The sequence below is a fragment of the Microplitis demolitor genome, chromosome 8, assembly GCF_026212275.2.
Source record: "Microplitis demolitor isolate Queensland-Clemson2020A chromosome 8, iyMicDemo2.1a, whole genome shotgun sequence".
NCBI classification, from domain to species: Eukaryota; Metazoa; Arthropoda; class Insecta; order Hymenoptera; family Braconidae; genus Microplitis; species Microplitis demolitor.
In genome coordinates this window covers 169064-180525 of record NC_068552.1, presented here as the reverse complement: position 1 = coordinate 180525, position 11462 = coordinate 169064, and the positions used below count along the sequence as shown (strand labels likewise).

Below are 11462 nucleotides of genomic sequence, written 5' to 3'. Positions count from 1 at the left end.
ATCTTACCATTTTTTTAAAAAACTTATCCACTGTTAAAATGAAAAAATTATAAATTTTTTGAAAAAAACTCTGAATTTTTCAACCGATTTGTTTAAAAAATATTGATTTTTAAAATATAAAGCAATCACAACTCGGCAACGTTGCAGCCATCTCATATTTAACCCGCGGAAATTCAAATGTCACTTAGTTGGGTTAATTTTTGAGCATGAAAGTATTGGAGGTCAAAAAATTTTTAGAAAATTTTTCGAAATAATTTTTATGAATGTTAAATATTTATTCAATGATTTCAAACAAACAAAAAAATTATTTTTTGATATTAACTCATATTAATGATAGCTCGGCTGTCCAATTCCAAAATACAGTAAGTGATAAATTTTTCAAAATCGATTTTTTAGTATTTTTAGTTCCAATGGAGTTTTGTGAACATGATTCTATACATATTTCAAAAATTTTATTTTTGTCAGTTACTGTGTTTTGAAATTTGTCAGCCGAGCTTTTCGAATAGTTTTAGAATTTTTAAAAATTATGATATTGAAAGTAGCACACATCGAACAATTTTTTTCTTTTTAATTGCGATTTTCTTGTAAGTTTACAAAAAAATTATGAAAATATGCACAAAAATTAATTCTATCTAAAATTTGTGATTGTCAATAATAACAAAGTACATGTATATTAAACTCACACTATATAAAGATCGCTACCTATACGTTTAATCTATAGACTATTCAATATAAATGTTTGCAGCGTGGCCACAATTATTATACTCATAAGTGTGATTGTATTAGTGTGTATCTGTATATTTAAAAACTAAAATGCATTGGATACAGTCTCTCACAAAAATAAAATATTCTAGCATTGAGTTTCTCTAACTTTTTGTCGTTACGATTACGCTATACTTTTGGCTACGAATGTCGCGAGTGAACTACCTTAAACGAAATTTGTTAAATAAATTTCTCTAAAATCTTTGTCAATTTTATAATTCAAATTTTCAAATTTTGTAGGCTAAAATTTATTCAACAAATTTCGTTCAACTCCTAATTGATAACAGCTGTAAGTAATTTTTTTAAGGTTTTAATTTTTAGAATTAATTAAATTAATTTGAACACGGTTATGATAGTTATCATTTTATATTTTTAAAAAGTGGAGTACTGTCTAAGAAGGCTCTCAAAATTTAAAAAAACTCTAAAAACTATTTCAAGTTTCCAGTTTGTCCGTGAATTAATGAAATTGAAAATTGACGTTACCCTTCAGTAGCAGAAAATTATTCTAATTAACCAAAAGGATAAGAATGGGACAAATGATTTAAAATAAATAAATAAACATGTTTTATCAAGGAACAAGATGGGTTTATTTTTCATGTGTTTATTAAAAATTTAAACCATTCGCCTTAGCAATTCATTAATTTTGTCTTCACGATTACCAAAGTCACCACCTTCAACATAGTGGTTGGTCTTCTTACGCCATCCTCCAGTTGGTGTGTTAAGCTATAAAACAATACAGAATATGTTATAAATATAAGTATATATATTAGAATTACTATATCAAATGTAAATAGAATTAAAAAAAAAAAAATGTTTAAGATTTTCTCTAGATTATATAATTTGATACTATATAACATTTGGAATATCTCGTATTATTTTATGACACAGTGAGAGGCAATGAAACATTTATTATTTTCATCACCATGCCTATGTCAATCAATTATTTTTTAATCAATAATTGAACAGTTAATTAAACTAATTAAGTAAAATTAAGTTATATTATAATTTACCTTGAATGGCCACAAGAAGTTGCTGGCATACTTGAATTTGGCTCCAACTGTGAAGATTTCGTGAATCAAATCTTCAACACAGATAATGTCGGAGCGGCCTAAAAAAAATTAAAACCAAAATTGTAATTAAAAATTCTCTTAAATTAATTCTCAATTTTTTGTGATGAATATCAAATAAAAAAAAATATTTACCCAATTTCTTCTCAATGATTTCGTTGCTAGTGATTGGGATACGTTGACGATCAATTTTAGCGAATCCTCGTTTGTAAATTAATTCACGTACTGATTTCAAGTTGGGGTATCCCCAGGTGATGTAGGGCTCCACAATACGTAACATATTAATTGTCGCTTTGTTCAATCGGATGAATACAGCGTTGTTGATCTGTTTCAATCTCAATAACTGGAGGATCTTACGGGGTTTAGGGGCAATTTGATTCACACTGTAAAAAAATTAATATCTATAGTATTGATTCTGTATAAATGAATTTATAATTTTTTATTATCGTTCCGTACTCCGAATAAAAATCTAAGAGATAATAGATGATCCTGAAGTTGACAATTAAAAAAAATTTTTTTTCTACAATTCAATGTAAAAAGAAAAACAAAAAACTAAAAAGATGCACATGTATAAAATTAAAAAAACTACAAACGCAATTTTTCAAAATGTTGTTTTTTTAAATTTATCGTTTTGAAAATAATCCAAAAAACTATTACACGTCGGCTAACTTTGGTAACATGAAAATAGACTTGAATTTTCATACTTTAATAAGTAATTCAAACAAAATGGCCCCAAAAATAGAATTTTTAAATTAGATGACTATTTGAAATCGGTAAATTTATTTTAAATAGAAAAGAGTAAAAACCGAGACTAATAATTGAGCTGGATGACTGCTCATATTTATTTCTTATTTTGGATCATTGTTATTTCTTTTTATAGTTAATTTTTATTATTCGCGTTGTGATAACAGAAATGTACATTTTAAAATTTTTTCAATTGCGAAAAGAGGAAGTCTACAATTTCTGTGTTGCCGCCAAATGACCACAAATTCTTATAGAAGACGAAATAATTTTTTCAAATAGCTGTAACTTCTTCAAAAATGAACCAATTTAGACATTTTTCTTTTCAAAATTTTCGTCTTTAAATGTTCTGTCCAAAAAAACATACAAACCAATGTTGATGATATTAAAATCTATGAATTTTAAACTTTTTTGAGAAAATCGCATTCTTCTCTAAAACTATGCGAGATATCGAAAAATTTTATTCTTTAAAAAAATCTTTCGTCGAGTTTTACAATAATTAGCGGTCATTTGGTGGCGCTATGGAAGCCGTAGAATCCTTAAGGAAAGCGTTAAGTAAATAAATAAATAGATTATTATTAACTTACCCCCGAATACGAATTACTAAAGCCAAACGTGCTTCACCAGGAATGTAGTAATTTCCACGGTTTTTGGCTTGTCTTTTCATTCTTACTTCATCTCGTTCCTTCATTCGGTACTCTTTGACATACTGTTCAGCACGTTTGAAGATTTGTTTTCTCTTCAAATAATGCGCAGCACGTTGCTATAATAATTAATAACAATAATAATGAGATGCTAATATAACATTAATTAAAAATTATTAGTTTGAAAAAATGAATGAAATAATAATTTCAAATTTAAATACCTTGATGGATGCCTGTACACGAACGGCTTTAGCCTGTACACGGCGTTTCCTTCTTTTCAAGACGGACTCAGGAACCACTGGTAATTTTTTTCCTGGGGTAACAACATCTTTCTTCTTTCTGTAATTTGAATTATAAATTAATAAATAAATATTTCAAATTATATGAGTAATTAAAATAAAAATAGAAAATTGATTGGAGCTCTGATTCAGCGCATTGGATTTAGAGGTTAATCAAGTGATTATTATTTTATTTATCACTGGCACTAATAATTACACAAATTTGAATTTTTTTTTTTAATCAATTGAATGATAGATTTAATTATTTAAGAGATTGTAAATTTTCTTGTTTTTAAATTTTTAAAATATTAATTTGCAAAATGAGAACGTTGACATCAATGAGTGTATTTTGTTAATAAAGTAACACTTGTTTGAGAATAAATTAACAAAACTAGATATCGAAAAATATTATTGATAGATTTATTAATCTATACATAATAATTTTGTTTAATTATTTATTGTTTAAACAGAGGATGTTTTAAGATTTAATAAAAACAATAAAATACTCACGCGTCCGCCATCCTTACTCGCGATAAAAGAACGTGCAATGCGACTTGAAGCTTAGTTCACACATCCATTTGGATAGACATGAATTTATCAACAGTCAATATTCGATCTTCCATTTGGCGGGAAATTCAAAAAATTCTCTATTCATACTAATTTTTATATTTTGTATTGAAATAAAAATAAAAAATTAATATATTATTGGAAATATTTGAAATAAAATACAAACTAGTTGAATATAGGGGAAGGGGGGGGTAAACGGAGTACTTAAGGAAATACAAAATTTTGGAGGACTCAAATAAGCAAATCTTTTTGTTTAATGATATTTAAAGTAAATAAAAAAAAAATTTCAGTTGTTAAAACAAAAAAATTTTTACTTTGGCGGACAAAATGGGGTATCCCCCAAAAAAGGTGAAAAAAAAAATTTCTACATATTAAATCAATTTGATTAAATTAAAATTTTTTATAAGTAAGTTACATAAAGAAAAATTACATTTTATATAATTATTGGATGCAAAGAAAGAAAAAAAATTTGTATTGGTTTTTATGTTTTTATTTTTTATCATCAAACAAAAGCTATCAATATTTTTCGACTGGCACTCGATTTTTGAACAAGTTTAACAAAAAATAAGCCAAATAATGCTCAGTTATATTTACAAAAGTTATTTTGGAACGTTTGAGAAACATTTTTTAAAAAAATTTTTTTAAATAAAATTTTGGGGGTGTCCCGTTCTTCTCCCCCCCCCCCCTCCTTCTCTTCCCCTATAATTAAAAAAAATAAGTAAAAATTCATATATATATTTTTATAAATCCAGGATTGAGTTTTTTTAGAAATATGACAAAAATATAAAAATTTTTAACTAATTAGATTATAATGTGTAACTAATAAGTATTATTAGGAGTTAAAAATATAAAAGATCTTTTTTTTCTATATTTTTAAGGTAAAAAATGAAAACTTATTAAATCAGCTTTAGAATACATTCAGTAAAAATTGTCTATGAGTTTTAATTTTTTAATAGTAAAAAGATCATTGAACAAAAAATATTGTTTTCAAGTATCTGCGTGTTTGAATCCTCCCGTGAGAATGATTTGTTTAATCATAGTAAAAATAGACTCCAACCAAGTAATATTTTCTTGATTCAAGAATTTTTATACTTATTTTAAGAAAATATTGGTAAATATTGGTAAAATCAAAAAGAGTATATTATATGACTTGTTACTTTTACAAATTATTAGAATTTGGAAAACCTCTTTATCTACGCGAGTTATTTATTGATAATAATGATTCAAGACGATCCGAGAGACTAACTATTAAAAAGAACAATGTTAATTTTAAAATGCCATACTTTTCTACTATGCTATACGAGCAATCATTTGTTGTATCAATTATCCGTCTTTGGCAAGAGTTACCCTTAGATCTGATTGAATCAGACAGCATTGAGATCTTTAAGATCAAGTTGTATAATTATTTACTAAATCTAGATTTTAATTTACTAAATTTGTAACGATGTATCATTGATCTTTACATCTCTCATTGTTTATTGTATTTTTGTCTATATGACTGATTAACATTGTTTATTGATCACTTGAAATTTTATACTACTGTAAGATCATCTGTATGATTTCACCTTGCTATTTGCCTGTGCCTTGGCATGAAAGTTTAATAAATAAAAAAAAAAATAAATATTTTTGGTCGGAGTATATTATTACTAAGATTAAAGAAATAATTTTCTCAGGAGGATTCAAACACGCAGATACTTGAATACAGTATTTTTTTTTTTTTCAGTAATGAATTTTTAAGAAAATCGTCTATAGAGTGTAGGAAGTTTCATTAAGATCCGATAAGAATTGTAGGCGCTATGGTATCTTGGAACCTACGTGACTAATTATGATAAACTTCTTTGAAAAATCTACTATGAGGACAAATGTAATAGATTTCTATGAAATATACCTGAAAATATGATAGATTTAAAGTAACTAACTTATCAATAATCAATAATTCCATTTAATCAGTAAAAAAAAAATATAATTTTGTTTTAAAATTATTTTGTTATTGAAATATATGAGGAGAATTATATACTATTAGAGAGCATGCGACTAAGTACTACACTAATTACTTTTTTGACAAAAAAATTATTTTTAATTGTTTTAAAAATCTTTATTCGCTTTTAAATTTATAATTTATGATATAATTAGAAAGAGTTCCTGATAGCGTGTCATCTTCAATAGACTTCAACTGTAAAAGATAAAAAATTTTATATGATGTAAATTAATTATAAATATAAAATAATTAAAATCCATACCGCACGACGTAAGGCACTCCAGTATTTTGACATTTTGCAATTTGTTGAAAATGCAATATACTCTAGATTTCTTGCTAATCGACATAAATTTTCATGTTCAATTTTATTGTTATATTTATTTTTGTTTTCTGCTTTTTTGTAATTATTTCTCAACGCAAGAACTAATTGACGATAATTGTGAACTCTGATCTAAAAAAAACCATTATTTTATTTTTATAATTGTAATTTTTTACTTTACTTTATAATTATTTGATGCTTACATCTATTTTTTCCCTTCTAACCATACGAGTTGGTTGAGGTTTGTATATTTCTGCAATTGGCAATTTTAAAAGTTTTGGTAACAGTCGACGTTGATTGTTATAAATTTTAAATTTTTCTAATGATTTTTCATAATGGCTATCACGTTCACAAGCATCACATGCCATTTGGCAGGGCTCAGCATTGAATCCAAAATATTTTGAGTATAAAACATGTCTACATCTAAAATAAAATATTTTTTTTTTTTTTTTTATAAATCATTAGACTGTAAAAAGAGCGGTGTTAAAAATGGATTTAATTTAACACTCTGCGGTGTTAAAATGAAATAACACCGGTGTAGGCCATGTAATTTGGTGTGAAAAAACTCCAAATATAGCAATTAGAAAAAAAATGTATTACATATAAAAAATATACAAATTTAATGTACCTGCAGATCAGGATGTTTTTCGCGGAATAGAAATAAAAAAAAGGAAATGAAAAGTAAAAAATCTATTGGATCTAAATTTCTGAAATTTGAAGGTTAGGTACATGAAATTTAATAAATATTATTTTGAAAAAATTTCAATTTTGCTGTGTACTTATTTGAAGGAGGAAGCTGGTATGAGATACAAAAAAAAAGGGATATTGTTTTTTTTTCAGGATTCGTTATTAAAATTCTCAAAATTTGTGACATTATTAAGAAACATTTCAAAAATATTCTGTGAAATTTTCATAAAAAAATATTGAAAAATAAACCAGTGGTAGGAGGGAGAGACGAGTCACTTAAAAAAAGTCTCCATGCTGTAGGCAGGATAACTCATGGCTGCCTTATCTAAAATCAAAAAACCAAAAAGATTTCTTTAGTACATAAGTTTATCTTGGATTTAAACGAAGGACTAAACAAAATATTCATTTTCAAATTTCCGGTAAAGGTGCAATCAAAAAACTCTGATTTTTGCCAAAAATTGTCCCTTTTGTTTAATTAAAAAATTTGAAGTTATTGAAAAAAAAAATCCTTCGTTCAGATCCAAGATAAACTTATATACCCAAGAAATCTTTTTGGTTTTTTAATTTCAGATGAAGCAGTCATGAGTTATCCTGTCTACGGTATGAAGACTTTTTTTTAAATGACTCGTCTCTCCTCACTACCACTGGCTTATTTTTCAATATTTTTTCATGAAAATTTCACAGAATATTTTTGAAATGTTACTTAATAATGTCACAAATTTTGAGAATTATAATAACGAATCCTGAAAAAAAAAAATCACAATATCCTTTTTTTTTGTATCTCACACAAAAGCTTTCTCCCTTAATTAATTATTTGTTATACGTAATTTATTTAAAAATTACACAATTTTACGCCCAGAATTTCAATCACCAATAATTTAATTAATTAATAAAATTACGTTTAACTATAGTAATCGAGTAAGTGGCAAGTATTCATAAAGTAAAATATTTTAACACTGAAAATTTAAATACCTACACCACCTGGACTTATCACGGTTTGTTTTTAGTGTAATATTTAAAATATTCATAAATAAAAATAATACAACATACGCATCAGCAATGCAAAATTGAAGGACATTTTCAAAACTTGAAAACAGATGACTAGACTTTCCCATCATAAGGTACTGAGCATTCATCCAATCTTCAACTCCTAAATAAATTCTACTGAGCGCTTTTCCACCAAATCTTCCAGCTCGACCAATATCACGATAATACTGTTCCATAGTTAATGGCAAAGACCAATGTATCACACAACCAACACCAAATTTATTTAATCCAACTCCCAAATCATGAGTTACAACCAATATTACAACTTTTCCTCTCATCCAATCTTTTTTCGTTTTTACTCGCTCATTATGATCTAGCTCTAAAATTAAAAAAAACTTCATAAATAATTTTTTATACAAAAAATATATCATTACAACTAATTAATTACTTGCACTATATGAGGCTGTAGGTATTCCACGTTGTGATAACTCCTTAGCAACCAATATTGTCTCTTCCTTTTTACGACAAAAAATAATGCCCGAAAAATTATCCATAACTTGTTTAAAATTATTTATTAACTGTGTTAAGTCCTCAAAAGGATCTAAAATATCTTTGAACTTAACGTCTACATAAATATTTGGTCGGATCCAATTGTAACTCCCATTATTCTCAATAGCATTCAACATTTTTAATGAACTTTTAATATCGTTATTAATATCTCCAGTTCCTATTGAAGTTAATGCTATTAAACGCACATTTGGACAACTATCTCTTAGTGGAATTATTTTTTTATATAATTTATTGTAATCTATTGACTTATCACTAGCACAATGTGCTTCATCCACAACAAACGTTAATATCAAATCTTTATCATACAATTTTTTAATATATTCCTGTTTAAAAGAAGCCAACAATTATATAGTGAAATAAATAAATTTTGGAGTAAAAACAAAACTGCTTTTAAAATTCCAAAAGCATTTAAATATTTTCTTTAAGACTTTTGAATTCAAGTATTTTTAAAATAAGTAGTTCGGTTTTCACTTAAAATAAGTGAATATTCGTCAATTTCACTTATTCATGTTTACAGAGCAGATTTTGACTTTATGAACAAATTTTGACATTTTTTTTTAAAAGTATAAATTATAAAAATAATGATATGAAAGAAAATTAAAAAAAACTTTGACAATAAAAAAATCAAAGGTTAAAAAAATTTTAAATATAAATATTTTACTTTCGAGCTCAAATGTAGAATAATATGAATGTGAATGTAGCAGATATTTCTGATTAAGAAAAATGGTTTGAAATGATTTAAAATAATTTGAATCGACTAATATATAGATATACTAATACTAAGATATACACTTAGCACAGATTGAATCATTTTTCCTTGATCAGGGATTAGACAAATTTAAAATAATTAAGAAATCGAGTAACCCTGATTAAACAACTGAATTCGATCGAATTAAACAGAATTAAATTTTGAATTCTATTTAATTAAGATAAATTCTGTTAATTCGGTAGCTAACTTAAAAATGAATTCTGTCTAATTCAGCAGGAAAACCAGAATTCGTCCAAATTGAAACGAATTTAAATAATTCTATTCGGTTTAATTTTGATTAATTCGAAAATAATTATCCAATTTCTGGTTCTGAATCCGAATTAAACTGAATTAAAACGAATTTGAAATTTTTAAATCGATTTTATTCTGTTTAATTCAAATTCAAATTTTCAATTCAGTTGAATTCTGTTTTGCAGAATTCGACAGAATATAACAGAATTAAAATTTTGAATTCGGTTGAATTCCGTTTTTTAATCAGGGAATTATTTTCAATCAGTATTTTTAACCAGGGTAATTTCTTCTCAAATCATTATGTTAATATTTTCATTTGTTCATAAAAATGTAAGTTTAAAAAAAATTCTGTCTCGAAAGCTTCTGGAATTTCATCCCTGGTGAAAATTTTTCGGACTTCTGTCTTAAAAAGTCTTTGGAACTCTAAAAAAGTCTTTAGAATTTTAGAACTGAGTTTTTAAGACAGAAGTCCGAAAAATTTCCACCAGGGATTATAAAAAATTCTTTTTATGCAGAATTATTAATAAAATATAATGATAATTTTTTGTTTTACTTTAAATAAATCCGAGGCGCATACTGTAATAATAACATAGATAAATCGTGGCGCTGAATTTTCATCATCTAATTTATTGATAACATTTTCAAAATTTTTCTTTGAAAATTTTGAATTAAAAAACTGTACATCAATCTTTTTTTTCAGCAAATATTCAACTTGCTCCTAGAAAATAAATTAATAAATATATAATATATATTATTAGTTTCTACAATTCATAATATTTACTAATAAACTAACATACTTCTAATGTATTATTATCTGGCACAATAACTATCGTTATTTTATTAGGAATCATAACACCGGGTAATTGAAAGCACAGAGATTTCCCGGCTGCCGGAGGTAAATTAATTAAAACATCACGAGTTTCTGAAATGTAATAAAAAAATTAATAAGTGTAAATGTAGCGCACATAGAGTTTTTTAATTACATATAAATTACATTTAAAAAATTTACATTACTGTCATATTTATTTTTATTTTATTCAATAAAATAAATATACTTTCAAATGAATTCTAACCTGTCAATACAGTCCATATTGCATTGCGTTGTTCATTAGATTTAAAAGATTTATAACGAAATACATCATTTAAACATTCGAACATTTCAATGTCTAGATTAGTCTCCATTTTTGAAAATATTTATTAGTTATTTTTAAATAATTAAATTATTTATTAATATATAACACAAATGTATACTAAATCGTACAAAACTATGTTTATATACACCGTATATTAGGGTGTTAAAAAAAAAAACTATTTTTTTTTAGGTATCCAAAAATTGAAAGTATAACTAAAAATAAAAATTTTGGTAGCAATCCGGGCTCTTAATAATGATATTAAGGTTTTCCTCAATCCATTTTTCTATTTTCCATTTAAATAACACGGGAAAAACATTTTTTTTTTTGGAGTTTTCTAGCTCACAAACTAATCGACGGATTTTTATGCACAAGAAATGTTTTTATAGGAAATTGAATGCTCTACAAAAAAAGTCTCTTATCATTTTTTGATAAATCCCATTGTTCAAAAGTTATTTAAGCTTCAAGTCAAATTTATACTAAATTTTGAGATTTTTTTACTTTTTCGGCGAAACTATCAGTCTTATCGAAAAATGTCATTAAAACTTTTTGTAGATAATTTTATTCCTTACAAATTATTACGAATAAAATTTTTCGAAATTCCGCATTGTTTTCTAGTTATTTTCATTTCAATTTCAAGATTTTAAAATCAATCAGAAATCTAATTTTTGAAGAGCTTGACATTGAAATGAAAATAACTAGAAAACAATGCAGAATTTCAAAAAACTTTAT

At 25.6% G+C, this 11462-nt stretch overlaps 2 protein-coding genes across 5 annotated transcripts; both read right to left on the bottom strand.

Annotated features, from left to right (window-relative positions):
* Positions 1-1325: 1325 nt before the first annotated feature.
* LOC103568729 (60S ribosomal protein L7) lies at positions 1326-4073 on the bottom strand. Its single transcript, XM_014439452.2, has 6 exons — positions 4003-4073; positions 3436-3553; positions 3158-3333; positions 1965-2212; positions 1773-1870; positions 1326-1485 (listed from the first exon to the last, which is right to left on the bottom strand). The coding sequence occupies exons 1-6, from the start codon at positions 4011-4013 to the stop codon at positions 1375-1377; spliced, it is 762 nt and encodes a 253-aa protein (XP_014294938.1). The 5' UTR covers positions 4014-4073; the 3' UTR covers positions 1326-1374.
* Positions 4074-6109: 2036 nt separating this feature from the next.
* LOC103568716 (ATP-dependent DNA helicase Q5) lies at positions 6110-11051 on the bottom strand. Of its 4 annotated transcripts, none has more exons than XM_008545676.3 (8): positions 10674-11050; positions 10398-10522; positions 10154-10318; positions 8479-8923; positions 8094-8409; positions 6560-6779; positions 6300-6488; positions 6110-6232 (listed from the first exon to the last, which is right to left on the bottom strand). In XM_008545676.3, exons 1-8 carry the CDS (start codon positions 10780-10782, stop codon positions 6155-6157), a joined length of 1647 nt encoding a protein of 548 aa, XP_008543898.1. In that variant the 5' UTR covers positions 10783-11050; the 3' UTR covers positions 6110-6154. The 4 variants fall into 4 exon arrangements, with proteins under 4 accessions (XP_008543898.1, XP_053597624.1, XP_053597623.1 ...); XM_053741649.1 differs by having other exon boundaries at positions 10610-10701; XM_053741648.1 differs by having other exon boundaries at positions 10595-10679.
* Positions 11052-11462: the final 411 nt, after the last annotated feature.